This window comes from Heptranchias perlo, chromosome 25, assembly GCF_035084215.1.
Source record: "Heptranchias perlo isolate sHepPer1 chromosome 25, sHepPer1.hap1, whole genome shotgun sequence".
Classification (NCBI taxonomy): domain Eukaryota; kingdom Metazoa; phylum Chordata; class Chondrichthyes; order Hexanchiformes; family Hexanchidae; genus Heptranchias; species Heptranchias perlo.
Genome location: NC_090349.1, coordinates 14,317,600 through 14,337,282, shown reverse-complemented (window position 1 = coordinate 14,337,282; position 19,683 = coordinate 14,317,600). Strand labels below are relative to the sequence as shown.

General features: G+C 44.9%; 1 protein-coding gene across 4 annotated transcripts in view; it reads right to left on the bottom strand.

The window, feature by feature from the left end:
- hnf1a (HNF1 homeobox a) overlaps window positions 1–19,683 on the bottom strand; it is a 184,462-nt gene that overhangs the window by 51,457 nt on the left and 113,322 nt on the right. For 2 of the 4 annotated variants that reach the window (XM_068005667.1, XM_068005668.1), the window contains exons 7-8: window positions 18,317–18,508; window positions 7,800–7,904 (exon numbers count right to left, since the gene is read on the bottom strand). In XM_068005667.1, coding sequence (XP_067861768.1) covers window positions 7,800–7,904; window positions 18,317–18,508 — 297 coding nt within the window. The remainder of the gene's footprint in view (window positions 1–7,799; window positions 7,905–18,316; window positions 18,509–19,683) is intronic. The other 2 variants (XM_068005669.1, XM_068005670.1) reach the window with 1 other exon arrangement.

Below are 19,683 nucleotides of genomic sequence, written 5' to 3'. Positions count from 1 at the left end.
ACCCTATCAGCATATCCTTATTGTTACCCAGTGATCCCTGCTGAAGGACAGGAAGTGTTAGAGACGTTCATAATTATGAGGGGTAAATAGAGAAAAACAATTTCACATGATCACAAGATAATTACGGATGAGGGAGGCCATTCTCAGTTCATCCACCCAGAACTAACCTAACACCCCCACAATTGCAGCATGCAATTGGTTCTTAAATGATTCCAGGGTTTTCACTTCCACTACCTTATCTGGAAGTCCGTTCCATCTGTTGATCACTCTCTGTGTGAAGAAAAATTTCCTGATATCAGTCCTAAATTGACCTTTTACTAGTTTGAACCTGCGCCACTTTGTCCTGCTCACACAATTTACTTAAAAGCAATTTACCGGCTTTACTTTTTTGCAGACCATTAACTATCTTATATTGTCTATCAGATCACCTCTTATATGCCTCTTTTCAAGGATGAAAAGCCCCATTCTATCCAGTCTTTCCTTATAACTCAAATCCTTGACACTAGGGAGCAGCCTTGTGGCTCTTCCCTGCACTGCCTCAATGTTGAAATGTCTCCTTTGTGTCTTAGTGACCAGAACTGGACGCAGTATTCAAATTGTGGTCTGACCAGAGCACTGTACAGTTTAATCATGACTTCCTCTGACTTGTATTCCATTATTTGGCTATTAGGTATATTGATTGCTGATGTGCATTGGCTGGACACGGTGAGTGTCAAGTCTACGAAGACTTCTCTGTTTGTTTCAACATCATCCTTGGCGATTTCAACATCATTCATGGAGAACCTATGTTTGTAGGTTTGGCTGATAAACTGAAATAGGCAGGTACCAAAACACTGTCAGAGTAAATGTACAATCATCTCAAATCAAAAACAAGCCAAAAGGAAATAATTTGGTTACCACTTGATGTAGCATGGCCGTCAGCATCATCTCATCCTTCTTACATGCAGTACCTTACACTTCACTGCATGAAGTTTCGTCTGATATTGACCTGCCTACATATGTTTCTACCAAATAAACCAAAGAAGAGGTTAGGAGAAGTTTTTTTATGCAGTGGGTTGTTAGGGCGTGGAATATCCTACCAGAAATGGCAGTGGATGCAGAATGCAAAAAGAAAGATGATAAATATTTTAAAAGGAAAAAATTGAAAGGGCATGGGGAAAGGGCAGGGAAACATGACGAAGTGGACAGCTTTTTCGGAAAACTGGCAGAGCCGCAATGGGCTGAACGGCCTCCTTCTGCGCTGTAAAATTCTTTTTGATTCGATTCGGCTGTGACGCCTATTGTCTAGACTGGGTATGTCCAAGCTTTTGTTTCCATGTAACATATAGAGGTGTAAAACAGGTCTTTGAGGCCTCATGTAAAGTTTAAGTCCATGTTTTCCAAGATGAGAGGGGTTTCTTCATTGGTTCAGGTGATGTTTATAAACAACTTGAACTTCACTCTCATGGCATATGGTGAATCCACGATAAAAGATTTACATGAGGAGATCTAACCAAAGCCCAGCCGCCCCTTCCGGATTTGGACTGAACAAAAGGTGGCAGTTCTACCAATGCTGGCCCTATCCCTTCGCATCATGCACTGTCTCAAGACATCAAGTTCACAGCATCGAGAGTTTGACATCAGAAGTCAATTCAGCAAGATTGATTTTTTTTCTTTCTGAAAATTGAAGATTGATTTCAATCATCCTTTTTCTGAGTGGTGCATTAATTTCAGAAACACTAACTGCGGGCTTTGAAGAGTTTTTCTGAGGCATTTCCACTGCCTGGGCTCTTGTAGTTTTTGAATAATGAACTGCTAATCTTTCCCATTTAGATGAACAATGAATTGATTAGCAATGAGAAAGGAGAGACTATGGGCCATTAATCTGCTGCTGAGGTATGGTATGTGTGTACAGACTACAAATAATGCATTCAGGTAGGATTAGCCAGATTATCATTAAAGTAAATGATGTGGGAGAACAGGGTGTTATATGTTTAAAGGAAAGGCTAACCCCTTTAAAACAATTGATTTAAAGAAAGAAAGACTTGCATTTAGAATCATAGAAAATTTATGGCACAGAAGGAGACCATTCGGCCCATTATGTCCGCGCCGGCCAAAAATGAGCAACCCAGCCTAATCCCACTTTCCAGCACTTGGTCCGTAACCTTGTAGGTTATGGCACTTCAAGTGCACATCCAAGTACTTTTTAAATATGATGAGGGTTTCTGCCTCTACCACCCTTTCAGGCAGTGAGTTCCAGACCCCCACCATCCTCTGGTTGAAAAAGGTTTTCCTCAGCTCCCCTCTAATCCTTCTACCAATCACTTTAAATCTATGCTCGCTGGTTATTGACCCCTCTGCTGAGGAAAATAGGTCCGTCCTATCCACTCTATCTAGTCCCATCATAATTTTGTACACCTCAATTAAACCACCCCTCAGCCTCCTCTGTTCCAAAGAAAACAACCCCAGCCTATCCAATCTTTCCACATAGCTAAAATTCTCCAGTCCTGGCAACATCCTCGTAAATCTCCTCTGTACCCCCTCTAATGCAATTACATCCTTCCTGTAATGTGGTGACCAGAACTGTATGCAGTACTCAAGCTATGGCCTAACTAGTGTTTTATACAGTTTTGGCATAACTTCCCTGCTCTTACATTCTATGCCTCGGCTAATAAAGGAAAGTATCCTGTATGCCTTCTTAACCACCTTATCTACCTGTCCTGCTACCTTCAGGGATCTGTGGATATGCATTCCAAGGTCTCTCACTTCTTCTACACCTCTCAGTATCCTCCCATTTATTGTGTATTCCCTTACCTTGTTTGCCCTCCCCAGATGCATTACCTCACAATTCTCCGGATTGAAATCCATTTGCCACTTTTTTGCCCACCTGACCAGTCCATTGATATCTTCCTGCAGTCTACAGCTTTCCTCCTCACTATCAACCACACAGCTAATTTTTGTATCATCTGCAAACTTCTTAATCATGCCCCCTACCATTATATATCATTAATATATACCACAAAAAGCAAGTGACCTAGTACTGAGCCTTGCGGAACCCCACTGGAAACAGCTTTCCAGTCACAAAAACACCCGTCGACCATTTCCATTTATATAGTGCCTTTCACGACCTCAAGGCCTCCCAAAGCACTTTACAGCAAATGAGGGTTTTTTTTGAAGTGTAGTCACTGTTGCAATGTAGAAAAAGTGGCAATCAATTTGCGCACAGCAAGCTTCCACAAACAGCAATGTGCTAATGGACAGATAATCTGTTTTATTGGTGTTGGTTGAGGGATAAATGTTGGCCAGGACACCGGCGAGAAATCCCCTGCTCTTCAGTGTCGCCATGTTGACCTTGTCACTGTTGTCTTAGATCATTGTGCCTTATATTTGTAAATAGACCAAAAAATGTCCATGAAGACAATGGCCTTTTGGATGTAATTGTGATTAGTTTTAACATACATTATCTCTCCCCCTCCATCTATTTTTCTTGATTAAAAAATTATATCTGTATGTAAACTGCACATGCTGGTGATGACATTGAGGGAATTGGTTTGGAAGAGTGATTGGGATTGACAGAGTGAAGGAGTCACAAACCCAAAAAGAAACTTTTTAGTGTGAAAGGTAAATCTAGAGCACTACTTCAAGGTAAAAGGTGACAAAAGGACAAGAAGCATGGGTTTATACTGATGAAAGGCAAATTCTCCATGATCAGAACCTTGTGCCCGGGCAAGTTGGCCTGACTCCATGCTCAGATTATGGAACCACTCAACTTCCAATTTTTGCTATGCTCCAGTTTACGGTTGACAGAACTTGAACTACCCGTGGAACAGAGTGGATGCTCCCACCCCACATTCGCAGATGGTCTTGAGAACTCACTTCAAGTGGACCTAGGATGTGACCTGCGATAACATTAACTTCAAAGGGAGAGTCTCCATTAACATCTTCACTAATCTGCTGTCAAGTCTAACAAGGCTCAACAGCACTCAAACCATGGTTCAAATGTTTACTATCGCTTGAATGAAAGCTTGGTTAAGGATTGCCAGTCCTACAACGTGACCTTGTAAAAGAGGGAAAGACTTGCATTTAAATAGCACCTTTCACAACCTCAGGATGTCCCAAAGCCCTTTTCAGTCAATTATGTACTTTTGAAGTGTAGTCACTGTTGTAATATAGGAAACACGGCAGCCAATTTGCACACAGCAAGGTCCCACACACAGCAATGTGATGATGACCAGATAATCTGTTTTTTAGTGGTGTTGGTTGAGGGATAAATATTGGCCAGGACACCGGGGAGAACTCCCCTGCTCTTCTTCGAAATAGTGCCGTGGGATCTTTTACGACCACCTGAGAGAGTTTAACGTCTGATCCAAAAGAAGGCACCTCCAATAGTGCAGCACTCCCTCAGTACTGCACTGTAAGTGTCAGCCTGGAGTTTTGTGCTCAAGTCCCTGAGGGGCTTGAACCCACAATCTTCTGACTCAGAGGGGAGAGTGCTGCCAACTGAGCCACAGCTGATTTTCAATGGCTAGAAATTGCAAGACGGCTATGGCTGAGAAAGGAATATGATTAGATTGAAATAATGGTTATATACAAGCTGGGTTCAGCTCTCCAAAACCCTCCTAACCTTGGAAGCCCAGATACATTCAACTAAAGATAAATCCTTCAGTATTTGAGAACACTACCTCTAGAAGGCTGCAGTTATTGCCTTGCTCTGTGCAACATCCAAGGAAACCTGACACGTTTGTTTTTCAGATCTACAGCTTAAACACATTTACAGCCAGCAGCCCCCACCCCACCTCCACCTCATTGGGTCCACTCTCCTTGATTTTTGTCTGACTGCTTATCTTGGCTGACAATTTAATATATTTTCTTTCCTTTGAAGGCCTTTTCAAGGCTGCACACCTCCTCACAGAACTGTGCATTCACCTCTTATTTACAACCTGTCAATGGATCATTGGTGTGGAGGCATCCACGTTCATTTGCATCTACATTCAAGTGACAAAGAGCAGTCCATCAAGAGTAATAGGACAGCAAACTGGCAATAAGGTGGCCAACTAAAGGGCAAGATCAAATCTGTCAATGGTCTGGCAACAGCAGCCACACAAAGTCTAGTACTAGGGTTCTGTCAGAGAGTTAAGGACTTTTGTGTTCCAGTTCCTTGTGTTTAAACTGAATGCAGTGCTGTGCTGGACCCATGTTTCTGGTTAATTTTGGTGTGGCCACCAACATGACAAGATCAAGGTAGCTTCAGCATAGCTAAGCTCAAGGATCATTTGCTTTTAATTCTGGAGTTTATTACAATCAACTGATGTGCCTGCCGTCTCAGGTGGTTTCATAAAGAAACCCCTGGTGCTAATCGAAGAAGAGCACGGGAGTTCTCCCCGGCGTCCTGGCCAATATTTATCCCCAAATCAACATCACTAAAAACAGATGATATGCCTATTTGTCGCCTTACTGTTTGTGGGACCTTGCTGTGTGCGAATTGGCTGTTGCGTTTCCTACGTTACAACAGTGACTACACTTCAAAAGTACGTAATTGACTGTGAAGTTTTGGGATGTCCTGAGGCCGTGAATGGTGCTATACGAATACAAGTCTTTCTTTCTTTTATAAAGTAATAATTAGAAACAAATCAGTGTCCCCCAGTGGATCAGTGGGTAAAATTATTACATGCTGTGTTGCTGGTCTATGCTGAGTTGCCTGATCTTAGATATAAGGAGCTACAGTTGATCTCAGCATCCCTTGGATAGGGAAGGGAGAAATCAGCTAGGGTTTTCCCTCCTGATTGCCATCCACCCATGCTGGAAGGTCAACTTGTCTAGACGTCGGGTGAGCACAGGATCGGACTTCACGGTGCTGTCTGCTCCCACACCGTTCAGTACCGTTCACTATCAAGATTCACGCAAAGAAGACTGGCCACTTGTGCAAGATAATGGAGGGCGGCCATTGCCCTGGAATCATACCCCAGTATGAGTCAGCATCACGGGGAGCAAAGGGCAAAGAAGCAGGAAAAAAAAGGAAATGAGCCAAAAGTACTCCACTAGTGTACTTGGAATAATTCCACAAAATATTTTGTGACATTCTTGAAGCGAAGATGTTCTAGAATGAAAGTCCTGATTACTATCTGTTTAGCCAATTATCCACCAATGTTCGAGGGAGCTCTGACTGAAAATCCACTCAGGATTTTCCACATTTAACGAGCTAGAAGGTTATCACTTGAAATACTGATTACACAAATGTTTAAGAATGATAGAGTCCGGAGATGGAGAAAGCGGATATCGCCATATTGTTCTTTGAGTTCCCTCCACTGGATTATATCAAATAACCTTTGTGAAAACCTTGTTGAATCAGAAGGTTTAATTCAGCAAGAAACTGCACCACAATTGGCTGCTGTTAGTACTGGGCTTGAAAATGTCAGGATGTGACATTGGTTTTTGGCTGTCCCATTTTAAACAGTACCTTCTGGTTTGGGAGGATAATTATTGCAGCTCCTATATGTTCCTTCCTGTTTAGGAACACTCTGGGATAATGCCAATCAGGCTGATAGCTAAGTGTGCAGAGGAAATGTTATGAGTGTGCAGTTCTGATTTTGGTTGGGAGTTAAGTTCTGTCCGTTTCCAGTGTTTATTTCCTTCGGTATTTGGTGTTTATGTTTAGTCATTCTTTTTGTCAAAATCAGAGTAAAATTGTATGAAAGCCAGAATCCTAAGCATCAGCATCAAAGTGTACATCCTGTGAGAGTAAACAGTAAAACAAAGAGGGGCACGGAGCAAAGATTTGGGAGGGTCTCGGAGCGAGGTATTGGGGAGGATCTCGGAGCGAGGAATTGGGGAGTGTCTCGGAGCGAGGAATTGGGGAGGGTCTCGGAGCGAGGAATTGGGGAGGGTCTCGGAGCGAGGAATTGGGGAGGGTCTCGGAGCGAGGAATAGGGGAGTGTCTCGGAGCGAGGAATTGGGTGGGGTCTCGGAGCGAGGAATTGGGGAGGGTCTCGGAGCGAGGAATTGGGTGGGGTCTCGGAGCGAGGAATTGGGTGGGGTCTCGGAGCGAGGAATTGGGGAGTGTCTCGGAGCGAGGAATTGGGTGGGGTCTCGGAGCGAGGAATTGGGTGGGGTCGCGGAGCGAGGAATTGGGTGGGGTCGCGGAGCGAGGAATTGGGTGGGGTCTCGGAGCGAGGAATTGGGGAGGGCCCTGAAGTTTAAAGACATAATTTTGGTCCCGTTCCAAAACTGTTTTTTTTTATTCGTTCACGGGATGTGGGCGTCGCTGGCAAGGCCGGCATTTATTGCCCATCCCTAATTGCCCTTGAGAAGGTGGTGGTGAGCCGTCTTCTTGAGTGAGATTTTACAACTGAGTGGCTTGCTAGGCCATTTCAGAGGGCAATTAAGAATCAACCACATTGCTGTGGGTCTGGAGTCACATATAGGCCAGACCAGGTAAGGGTGGCAGGCTTCCTTCCCTAAAGGACATTAGTGAACCAGATGGATTTTTACGACAATCCGGTAGTTTCATGGCCATCATTACTGATACTGGTATTTTAATTCCAGATTTTTATTTTAATTAATTGAATTTAAATTCGCCAGCTGCCGTGGTGGGATTTGAACTCATGACTCTGGATTTTAGACGAAGGAGGAAGCCTCCGAAAGCTTGTGATTTTCAAATAAAACTGTTGGACTCTAACCTGGTGTTGTAAGATTCCTTACATTTGTACACCCCAGTCCATCACCGGCATCTCCACATCATGAATGAACATTGACTGAAGCTCGAAGCCTCTGTAAAGCTGAAACATTGCCTGTTCCCTTATATTCTGGTGTCAATCCTTTACCTGTGTCATCCCATATCCTCCGTTCACCCCACAGTCTCCTCTGTGTTCTTGGTTTTGCCTTATCACCCGCATTTGGTATATTGGGACAATACTCAAGGTGAAGCTCTAGAAAGGACAGATGGATGATTTTAAGAGCCGTTGATGAATTTCACAGGGTCTTTTTGATTTTATTATCAAATGTTTTGCCCCAGTGGATTCCTCCATGTGTGGAATCACATACAGACACCTGGTGTCCTGCCATTCAACAGCCCCGTACCCACTGCTACCAGACTTGATTTTGCACCCTAATCCCAGCCTGTGTTTGCTCACCAAATATTACAATGTTTCTTTTAAAAAACATTGAGTTAAGGACTTAGCAATGAACCATCTGAAGTTCTGTTGCATGACTACTGGCTGATTAGATAAATGTATATATATGTTAGAAGGCATTTCTTGTAATTAACAGTGTATTGACAGACAAGCCCAAGGGGGTCTGTGTAGCACAGAAGCATTCATCTAATTTATTGGCACCTCTGTTGCCTTTCCGAGAGTGAGTAAATTAACTGTAAATTACTTATTTGCATTTCATCTGGCAAGCATTAGCACACGGTAAAACTATGAGTGCTCTTACCATTAGTATTTGCGTGGAAGTATTTAATTTCCTAAATAGCTTACCAAATTATGATAAATAATAGAGTAGGGTTTTATGAGGAGAAGCAATATATTGTTCACTTGAAGTAATCAATGACTGTTCCTTATTAAAGAAGGGAAACCATTCATCATTCCCAAGCAACAGAATCCATCCTTCATTATATTCATTGACTAATGTGTCCCCCACCCCCCCGCCATGCCAGTGAAATGTTTCTCATTCAAATATTCTCTAAAGAAACAGCCCTTCATAAATGCATTCCTAGGTATTTAATTCTTTATCATGACAAATGTTACGTTTGCAATAACATTTAAACAATAATTACGAAGCTCCTTTGTCCTATATCAGCTTATCCACCGTTTTGAGAACAGCAAAGTTGGCCTGCTGTGTACATGATGTCATCATTCCCAGAATGCCCACTGATGGCCATGCTCATTGAGCTTGCTTTCCAGTCACCATGTCTTTTCCGGTTTGTATTGGAGGTGGGGATTGTTAAAAACTACTCTTGATGAAAAGGGCACCTTTTAAGCCCATAGGATATTCCAAAGCTCTTTGGGACTTTATAGCCAATGAAGCACTTTTCAAGTGTAGGAAACACAGCAGCCAATTTGCACACAGCAAAATCCCACAAACAGAAATGTGATAATGACCAGATAATCTGTTTTAGCGATGTTGGTTGAGGGAAAAATATTGGATATAACACCAGGAAGAGCTCCCCTGCTCATCTTTGAAATAGTGCCACAGGACCTTTTACATCCACCTGAGGGAGCAGACACGGCTTCAGTTTAACATCTCATCCAAAAAGCAGTGCAGCACTCCCTCAATTGAGTCAGACTAGATTTTGTGCTTAAGTCTCTGGAATGGGGAGTTGAACCCACAACCTTCTGACTCAGAGGCAAGGAGTGCTACCAAATGAGCCACAGCATGAAATATTCATGATTCAGGATTACACCATTCCAAACATGTGGCATGCAACAAGTAGAAAACAACCAACATCAAATACCTTGTATAACAATTACTAAACAGGTTTAGTGGGTAAATTAAAAGAATCTCTGCAAATGCTGGAAATAAACAGCAGGTCACTCAGCACCTGTAAAGAGGAAAGCCAGGTGTGACTCCTGAGTCAGATGAAGGATAGATGCCCAAAAAGTCATAATTTGCCATTTTTTCTCGACCGATGCTGATGATTTCCTGTGTATTCAGTGTGTAAATGCACTGTCTAGTACACAACTGATCCACACGGACCAGGAAGGCCCTGGGGTTCAATCCCTGGTCTCAGCTGGGACACCTAAGTTGGTCTCGGGAAAGGGGAAAAAATAAACAGCCAGGGTTTCGACTCCTGTTTGCTATCCAGTGATCCCATTTGGAAAATGCATGTACAGAGATGTTGGGACTAAGATCAGACTCAACTGGTATCTCCAAAAGTGAAGTAGCCTGTCATTCACTGACTAGCTGAAGAATGGCTACTTTAGTGAGCTACTAGAGGGCCACAAGGGGCAGTAGAACTGTAACCCAGTAAGAGCCAAATGCCCCAAATTCCACATCATTGTCAGCAGTTTTTCTGTGCACTATTGGGCAACAATATTGAGCGGAAACCATTTCCACAGCATCAACTGTTTCTTAAATGATTCCAAAGTTTTTGCACGCACTGTGCTAATCAGAATTCCATTCGGAGTGACATCAATCCTAAATTTATCTTTCACTAATTTGTATTTATCTCCTTATCTGACTGTCATGATTTAATTTGAAGTAATGTTCCAGATGATTGTCTTTGCCTTGGTCACGGCGGGATCATTGTCTATATCATGGAGGGATCATTGTCTATATCATGGAGGGATCATTCCTGGGCCATCGCAGGATCATTTCTTTGGTAACGGCAGGATCATTGCCTTGTCATGATAGGATTAGTGCCTAAGTCATGGTGGGATCGTTGCGTTGGTGATGGTGGGATCATTGCGTTGGCGATGGTGGGATCATTGCTTTGGTGATGGTGGGATCGTTGCTTTGGTGATGGTGGGATCATTGCTTTGGTGACGGTGGGATCGTTGCTTTAGTGACGGTGGGACCATTGCTTTGGTGATAGTGAGACCATTGCGTTGGCGATGGTGGGATCGTTGCTTTGGTGATGGTGGGATCGTTGCTTTGGTGATGGTGGGATCATTGCTTTGGTGATGGTGGGATCATTGCTTTGGTGATGGTGGGATCATTGCTTTGGTGATGGTGGGATCATTGCTTTGGTGATGGTGGGATCATTGCTTTGGTGATGGTGGGATCATTGCGTTGGTGACGGTGGGATCATTGCTTTGGTGATGGTGGGATCATTGCTTTGGTGATGGTGGGATCGTTGCTTTGGTGACGGTGGGATCGTTGCTTTGGTCACAGTGGGATCATTGCTTTGGTGATGGTGGGATCGTTGCGTTGGTGATGGTGGGATCATTGCTTTGGTGATGGTGGGATCGTTGCTTTGGTGACGGTGGGATCGTTGCTTTGGTCACAGTGGGATCATTGCTTTGGTGATGGTGGGATCGTTGCATTGGTGATGGTGGGATCATTGCTTTGGTGATGGTGGGATCGTTGCTTTGGTGATGGTGGCTCCTTTATCTTTTGCATCTGGTCAAATCAATTGATTCAAAATCCCTGCAATCCAGAGAGCCGCCCCACACTCACCACAGCTTCCTGAAACATGGGCCGGTAATTTTATCCTGGCTCCATTGCCGTAACTTCCCATACGGTGTGAACAGAGTTTCTGCCGCACTTCCAGCGAAGTTACGGCACCAGAGTGGGAGCAGCTTTGAGGAAATCTCTGGCCGGGGTAAATTTAAATCAACTGATTTATTTGGCTGTAAAGGCTAAGTAGACCCAGCTGTTAAGTTCCACCAATGATCTCACCTCTGCTGAGATAAAGGCAACATGGGCAGGCACATTGATGAAACTGTAGCATGGGAGACTTTGACAACTGTAGCATTAAGAATTGGGCTAGTGAGGAGGGGTAGGCGGGAATCAGGCTGGTGAAGAGAGACAGGCATCAATAATCGGGCGGGTGGACAAGGAGAGGGCAGATTCAGAGGGGTGAGCAGGCAGGGTGAGGCAGGCAGTGCTTTGAGAATGAGTTGGACGAACAGACAAGGAGAGACAGGCAAAGCATTGGGAATCGAGCAGACGGAAGAGATAAATGTGGCGTGCCTCAGTACTGCTCTCCCAAAGTTTCACCTGGTGGCCTGTTCCAGAAGGTCACTGGGAAAGTCCTGAGAGTAGTTCACATACTCCCTACCTGTGGCTCAGTGGTAACACTTTTGCCTCTGATTCAGGAGATGGTCGGTTCTAAGCCCACGCCAGGGATTTGAGCGCATAATCTAGGCTGACACTCCAGTGCAGTACTGAGGGAGTGCTGCACTGTCTGAGGTACTGTCTTTCCGATGGGACGTTAAGCCGAGGCCCTGTCTGTCTTTTCAGGTGGAGATAAATGATCCAATGGCACTATTGACCAGGGGAGTCCTGGCCAATATTTATCCCTCAATCAACATCATTAAAACAGATTATCTGGTCATTTATTTCATTACTGTTCATGGCGCCTTGCTGTGTGCAAATTGGCTGCCATGTTTCCTACATTACAACAGTGACTACGCTTCAAAAGTACTCCATTAGCTGTGAGGCGCTTTGGGACGTCCTAAGGTCATGAAATGCACTACACAAACACAAGCTTTCTCCTTCTTCCCTCTTGGCCAGGTTGTGATGGTTGACGTCTGGAGAGCTGAAAAAAAGGGACGATGGGAAAATACAAGAAAAAAATTGCACGTGCATTTTGAAAGCTGAAGTTTGTTCAGCACTCAAAGGGTTGAAAGCCCTTTATATGAAATTGAACAGGCTGAGCGAGTCAGGCTCAGGCATGTGTGTTACTAGAGGGGAAGGAGAATGGAAATCTAGCACTCACTCCTCCAAAAGGCTGTGGATACTGAGTCAATTTACATGGTGTTATGTAGCTACAGTGCAGTCTTTTCAACACAGCTAAACCCAGGATCAGATTTCCCCACGGGAGAGGTTATATGTACCTAGGAAATCTTTAAATAAAATAAGAAGATTTTTTAAAAAGAAACTAGGGTAGGCCGAATAGTTTCCACAGACACAAGACAAAAGGAATCTGTTGCAAACCAAAGGGGTTGCTGCTGCCTCAGCTGCTCCTGCGTCTCCTCCGATGACTGTTCCAATTATGACAACACCACAGTGAAAGATTGAATTAACTCAAGGTTAAAAGGACAGCAATAAGCAATCTCAAAAGGATTTATTCCGACCAGTGCAGTGGCCCTACAAACCAATTGTTTAGGATCGCCAACAGAGGTCTCGATCTGAATAAATGAGATTTCTATCAAATAATGACGGCCACTTTCAAAGATGTGAAGCATACAAGTTAGACAATGTATCGTGGGGCACTCAATAGCCTGGCTACATGAACACAGGTGATTTAGACTCAGTCTGAAGGAGCTGCTCCTTTGATTTAAGCGTAATCATCATGTAGCAGTAAATTCGGAACTGGAAGTTTCTTTTGGTTAAAAACAAGCACATCTCTGTCAATTTTCAAGTTAAACTGATTTCAATTTGGTTCCAGGCCATAAACTGAAACAGATGTGCACACACTAGAGCGATATTCTATCCATCCTGTCGCCCTTCCCTCTTTCCCTCTCCACAAGCCCAATCTTCTCGCCTCCCCTCAAGCTGCCAACTCTCAGATGCCAAAGAGATTGAACTTCATTTGTCATCATTGCTTGCAAGACAATTTAACAAGAGGGTAAGGTTTCCCCTGTGGGCTATTTGTAGCGGAATCAGAATCGTATTCATAAAGAATGCGATTTTGCTACAAATAAGACAACAGAGGAAATCTTACCTCGAGCTGATAAACAACATGCGTCTAAATAGTTTGTGTCGACAGGTGACTTGACCACCCATCACATTCAAGCCCTCTTTCAAGCAGAGGGTCACTGGATGGTGATTAGGAAGAGCAGGCTGATTTGTTTTCCCTTCCCCCCAACTCTGGGGTTCTTGAGGTAAATTCCCAGGTTGCGATCAACAGCACGGCTTAAACCAGCTAACTGAGCAGACGACCTCGGATGGCCTGGGTCCACACAGCTTACTCAGCCACAACACAGTCGCTGGGCGATTCCAAAATCAGCCGGTGTAACTTTGGCGGAAGATCGGCGGAAACCCCGTTCACGCGACTATCCGGGCTCTCTGCTGAAAATCCGACGGCCGATCGGGAGAACCCCCCACCCCCAACCCCGGTCAGGAAATTCCCAGCGAGCGTATTTACTCACTGAACCATTGAGGAGACCCTGCTGATTCCACCCTTTTTATCCGTCTCTTTCTTCCTTTTATAAACTGTTCTTTTGTTGACTTCTTTGTCTTCCATTACTTGTAAATGCACAAAGGAAGGTTAAAATTCAGAAGGAAGGGAACTGAGAAGGATTTAATACAAAACAAGGAAAGAGCGGGGAAATAGGATTGGAGCAGATAGTTTCAGCTGAAGTGTTAGAACCGACACAGCTATTGTAAGCCCAATGAGTCCTTCTGTGGTTTTATTCTCAATTAATCTGTCATTCTAAAACACTGACTGAGATCTATTGATGTGTTATGTGGGGTCACTATTTTGAGTATATATAGGTCAGTACTCCACAAGATATCCCACAGGAGCAGCTGAGACAAAGTTATGCTCCCGACCATTGGTCTCCAGGCTGAATCTCAATCCCTAACTGACATTCCAATTCGCCAGGGCTGGTTAAGTTCATGACCAGACCACAAAGTTGGATGCTGCGGCCGCAGAGTCTACGCCATCTCAAAGGGTCGGGGGGGGGGGGGGGGCACATAAAAGACCAGCCTCAGACAACCATTCATGAGGGTTTTAAGGACACCCGCAGACTGAACTGAGGGAGCACGGCAGATGGAAGCAGCAGCGGGAATGTGAAAGGGTCAAAAAAAAAGTTTAAAAGTGTAATATTTTTCCTTTGAATATTATGAAGACAAATTGGATTTGCATAAAAATGGCATCAGTTTTTGTTCATTTTCAATGGTATTATTGTACAAAGTTTCAAAATCAGCCTGCCGGCCAAGATAAAGGTACAATGTCATTTTCCTGTCCCATAATCTTTGGCACCGACTCTCACTGGGATATTATTCCACAGGTATATTCTAATTAATGAATTTGAAGCAGAGGAAGATACAAAGATACGGGCAGTGGGATTCATTTTGGATTGTTCTATCAAAGAGCCAGCACAGACACCATGGGCCAAATGGCCTCCTCCTGTGCTGTAATCGTCTGTGGTTCTGTGCAATAGGCATTGGCTGTTGCCTGGTTTCGTGCCCAAGTGGCCTTTTTTTGCCATGTGAGCCTAGGCAGTAAGTGTTGGCTGGCTATTCCACCTTGGGGGCATTGATCCTGTTCTCACCTTGCTGGACGTGCATGTGAGTGTCAGGAGAGATCAGGATCCGGCTTGATTGTGATGCCCCCACACTAGTTGGATCAAGAATGGCCGCTCAGGAGAGGTATAGGAGGGCAGCCGACTCCCTTGGAGCCTGCTCCTTCAGGAGAACAAAGAAGAAGGTTGGGTGAAACAAAAAGCAAAGTTGTGATGAAGTCTCCTTCACAAGAAAAATAACTTTCTCTGCAATATTCTATTCAAAAGCACAATTGTACTGTCCTTTTATGGTCAAGTATTTTTATTGCAGAATATGGAATATTAGGCCCTATCATCCCAAAATACTTAGGGTCAGTCACCATTGTAGAACATCATCTACAGATGTTTAGTTCTTGACGAGGATGCAGTGAGGAAACTATGTGTGTAGCCTGGTTACTTTGACATGACCCTGGTTTGGTTCTGTTTAATTCAGATGGGGTTTCTATAAGCTTAAGGTGGGCTGGCTATATAGTGCTAGTGAGATTATGTTTGCGGCTGTCGATGCTCCAGAATATTTTGTTTGGAGACAATTGATGGTGGAAGGACGCAGGTATCAGGGGGGTGACAATCCCAGGCAGCAGAGGCTCTCAGGTTAAGGCTTCCCTGTACATGGACGACGTCAACGTCTTCTGCTCTGACCAGCAGTTGGTCCACACACTGATGGGCATCTGCGACCATTTCGAGCTGGCCTTGGGGGCCAGAGTAAACTGAAATAAAAGCGAGGCCATGTTCTTTGATAGTAGGGAGGCCTGGTCCCTTGTTCCCTTCACCGTCAGTTCTGACTACCTGAAGGTGCTGGGGATCTGGTTTGGGGAGCCCCTGGCCTGTACAAAGAACTGGGAGGAGCTGGTCACCAAGGCCAAACAGAAGCTTGGTATGTGGGTGGGACGATCCCTCTCCATAATCGGCAGGAACCTGGTGATAAGGTGTGAGGTACTCGCGGTGTTGCTCTATGTGGCCAGGGTCTGGCCCATTCCCCACAACTCCACCATCACAGTCACCCGAGCTATCTTCACTTTGTCTGGAGGTCCAAGGTAGAACGCGTTCTCAGGACCACCATGTACAAGCCCCCAGACAAAGGGTGGAAGAGTGTCCCCAACACCGCTCTGATCCTGATGGCCACCTTTGTGTGTGGCTGCCTCAGGATATGTGTAGAGCCCCAGTACGCAAACAGCAAGCGTCACTACGTGCTGGATTTCTACCTATCCAACACACTAAGAAGGCTGGGTCTGGCCACGCTGGCCGAGCAGGCGCAGGACATCCCGTCCAGCTGAACAGCCCCCCCCACCACCACCTGTCCCAGGTGAAGTTCCTGAGGAGGAACCCCTTCGACCACAAAGCCATCAGACGGTGGTCGACACGAAACGTTCTCAGATACCTGCAAGGAACTGAGAGGGTGGACTCAATCAGTTTCTTCCCCGACCAGACATTTGGCAGAACGTCTCATTGCCGGAACTGACCAACAGGCACCAGGATGTAGCCTGGATGGTGGTGAGAAAGGCACTCCCATTGCGGTCCTTCCAACAGGCATGGAACCTCAGCGCCACTGTGAGCTGCCCTCGAGGCTGCGGTGGGAAGGAGACTGTCGTCCACCTCCTGATGGGCTGCCACTTTGCACAGAGGGTGTGGAGAGAGATGCGTTGGTATCTGTCCCGGGTCATCACAAACAGTTCGGTAACACAGGACGCTGTGCTATACAGACTGTTCCCCGGGACGCACACCGAGACAGATATCACCTGCGGCTGGAAGACCATCAGCTCGGTGAAGGAGGCCCTTTGGTCTGCCTGAAACATGCTGGTCTTCCAGCTGAAGGAGCTGTCCACGACCGAGTGTTGCCAACTGGCACACTCCAAGGTGCAGGAGCACATGCTTCAGGACACACTGAGGCGAGGTGCGACCTACGCAAAGACTCTATGTGGAAAGGCCACAGTGTAAGGCTGCCCCACCTTGTATTGTACACCATGAACTGTATGTACAATGTATGGTGCTTAACTGTGTTGATTGTACTGGGACTGTTGAATTGTACTTTATGTACCATTGCAAATTGTACGACCTGTATTGTATTGTTTGAAGCATGACTTGAATTGCATTGATGTACCTTTACAAATTTTATGAATAAAGTATATTTTGAAATAGAAAAAACGGTGAGAGAATCACCATGGTTACAGCTAGCAGTCTCTTATGGTGAGAGTATGCATACAGTTTGATTTAGTGTTAAGACTTTCATGGGGAGGTAATCCTGGTTGGGATCTTACCTTCACATTTCTGCTCAGTAACATTCTGCATAGAAAAGTGAATATTTAGTCACACAGTATATTGATAAGGAGTGGAAAGAGACTAGTTGCAGAAGACAATTTGAATGATTAAACTGAACGTCAGAGGACACACTTGCGGCAGATGGAGGAGGAGACGAGCCCTTGGCTTCACAAGCCCAAAGCAAATCCCCTGCAGTATCAATAATTCAACGAAACGCGCAGAGATCAAAGCAAGCCAACTAATGCACTGTGTATACTATGTACTAAGTACAGTTCTGGTCTCCATATTATAAAAAGTATATAGAGGAGAAAATACAAGAAAGATTTACAAGGATGATACCAGAACTGAGAGGTTTTACCTGTCAGGAAATACTGAACTGGCTGGTGCTCTTTTCTCTAGAAAAGAGTAAGCTGAGGGGTGACCTGACCAGAAGGCTCTGGGTTTGAGCTCCACTCTAGGACGCGAGCATATAATCTCCACTGGCACTTCAGTGCAGTACTGGGGCAGTGCTGTATTCTCACAGCAAAGCCTGCCTGGTGCATTAGCCACTGGACTCGGGAAGGAGTGGAGAGGGGGAAATAGATCCCAAGAGGAGGGGAGTGAATGTATGGCGAGGGGAGTGGATTAGAGCCTGAACACCCTCTGGGAACTGCAGCCCCAGTTTTGTGCCTTCAACACTAGAATTTACCCCTCTGGGTTTTCATGTACTTGTAACGTTTCCTCCAAAGAAGTTTAGGAATGTTGGGTATATCTACCACTTAAAGTACAAAGCCCACGAGGCTGTCTTGAGTTGGCAGCTTTTTTTTGAAGCAGTTGGTCAGCTTTTGCTGGTTTTCTAGGTTGGCCTGCCGGCATTCATCTGGGCTAACGGGCTCATAAGTTGCTTGAGAAGCTCTAAAGACTCATTGTAACAGGCGAGTCATGACTGGCTAACAGTTTTATCACCAAGAAAATCTTTTCCACACAAATTGTGTATTCCACATTTTTGTTTGTGGTTCAGGAATATTGAAGAAAAGCAAGCCTCTCCCCTCCCCCGTTCCCAATAGGAGCGGACTCAGACAGAACACGTCCCCAGCAAGGCCTTAAATGTGAACTTTCTGGGGGCTTTTTTTTTGCTAAAAGTTGAGTTGCGCTGGGTTTCTTTTGATGCCACAACCCTCTGGAATGACAATAAACAAGAGACGTCTCACCATGTGGGTTCTGAAGCTGTGCCATCGTCGCCATGAATGAACTCTGAGTCATGTGACCCTGGACCTGATGCATGATTGGCTGCTGGTGGTGGGCGTGCAGTTGCTGTGGAAACTGCACTGGCTGAAGGGTCGTCAGACTGCTGCCCACGCTGTTAATGACCGGAACATTCTGAGCTTGGGTCGTGGCGAGGCCTGAAAGTATAAAACAATATTTGAGTTCGGAGATATTTTTATTGGCGCATTCCACAAAGTTAAAACCACAGGACACATTAAAAAGTTCTAATTCAACACATGTTGTGGGCAGACCGAGGGTTTATTTATGTGGAGGAATTATGTGCGACTTTACGGATCCTGTGAGCTTGCTCTTAAGAGTTTGAAGTAGTCTCGAGCTTTTTCCAGCAGGGACTCAACTGCCTGCTCCTCCCTCTCAGTCTGGGAAGAAAAAAAGAAAGACTTGCATTTATATAGCGCCTTTCACAACCTCAGGAAGTCCCAAAGTGCTTTAAAGCCAATGAAGAACTTTTGAAGTGTAGTCACTTTTGCAATGCAGGAAACACGGCAGCCAATTTGCACACAGCAAAATTCCACAAACAGCAATGTGATAATGACCAGATAATCTGTTTTAAGTGATGTTGGTTGGTTGAGTACTTTCTCAGTACTGCACTGGAGTGTCGGCCTGGAGTTTGCACTCAAGTCCCTCGAGTCGGACTTGAACCCACAACCTGACTCAGAGGTGAGAGTGCTACCAACTGAGCAATGGCTGACACCAACCTGGGAATGACCACAACATAATTACGGAGAAAGGCCAGTCGGCCCATCTTAGTTCATGCATCCAAAACAATCCCACAGTGCCCTCCTCCCTCTCACTGTAGCATTCAATTGTTTTTGCCTCCATTACTCTATCTGAAAGTCTATTCTATACGTTGATCACTCTTACTGTGAAGAAAAATTTCCTGGTATCAGTTCTAAATTTACCTTTTACTAGTTTGAACCTGTACCCAAACAAAAGCAAATACTGCGGATGCTGGAAATCTGAAATACAAGCATAAATGTGGGATCTGAAACGTTACTCTTCGCAGCTGCTGAGTGTTTCCATCATTTTCTGGATTTTTTTTAACCTGTACCCCCTTGTCCTACTCTCGCAATTGAATCTAAAGTAATATTCTGGATTTACCTCATCCATTCCCTAGGCGACCTGCATGGTACCGAGACTTAAAAGGAGAGAAGGGGAGGCAGTAAACGAACTACATTCAGTAACGTTGAAAGGGGAATAATTTTTTGCCTCTCCCAGGAGATTACATGGCTGTTGGGGTTGGGGGGAGGTGTCTAGTCGTGATGCTTCAGCCATAATGGTGTGTTGGGGCAGG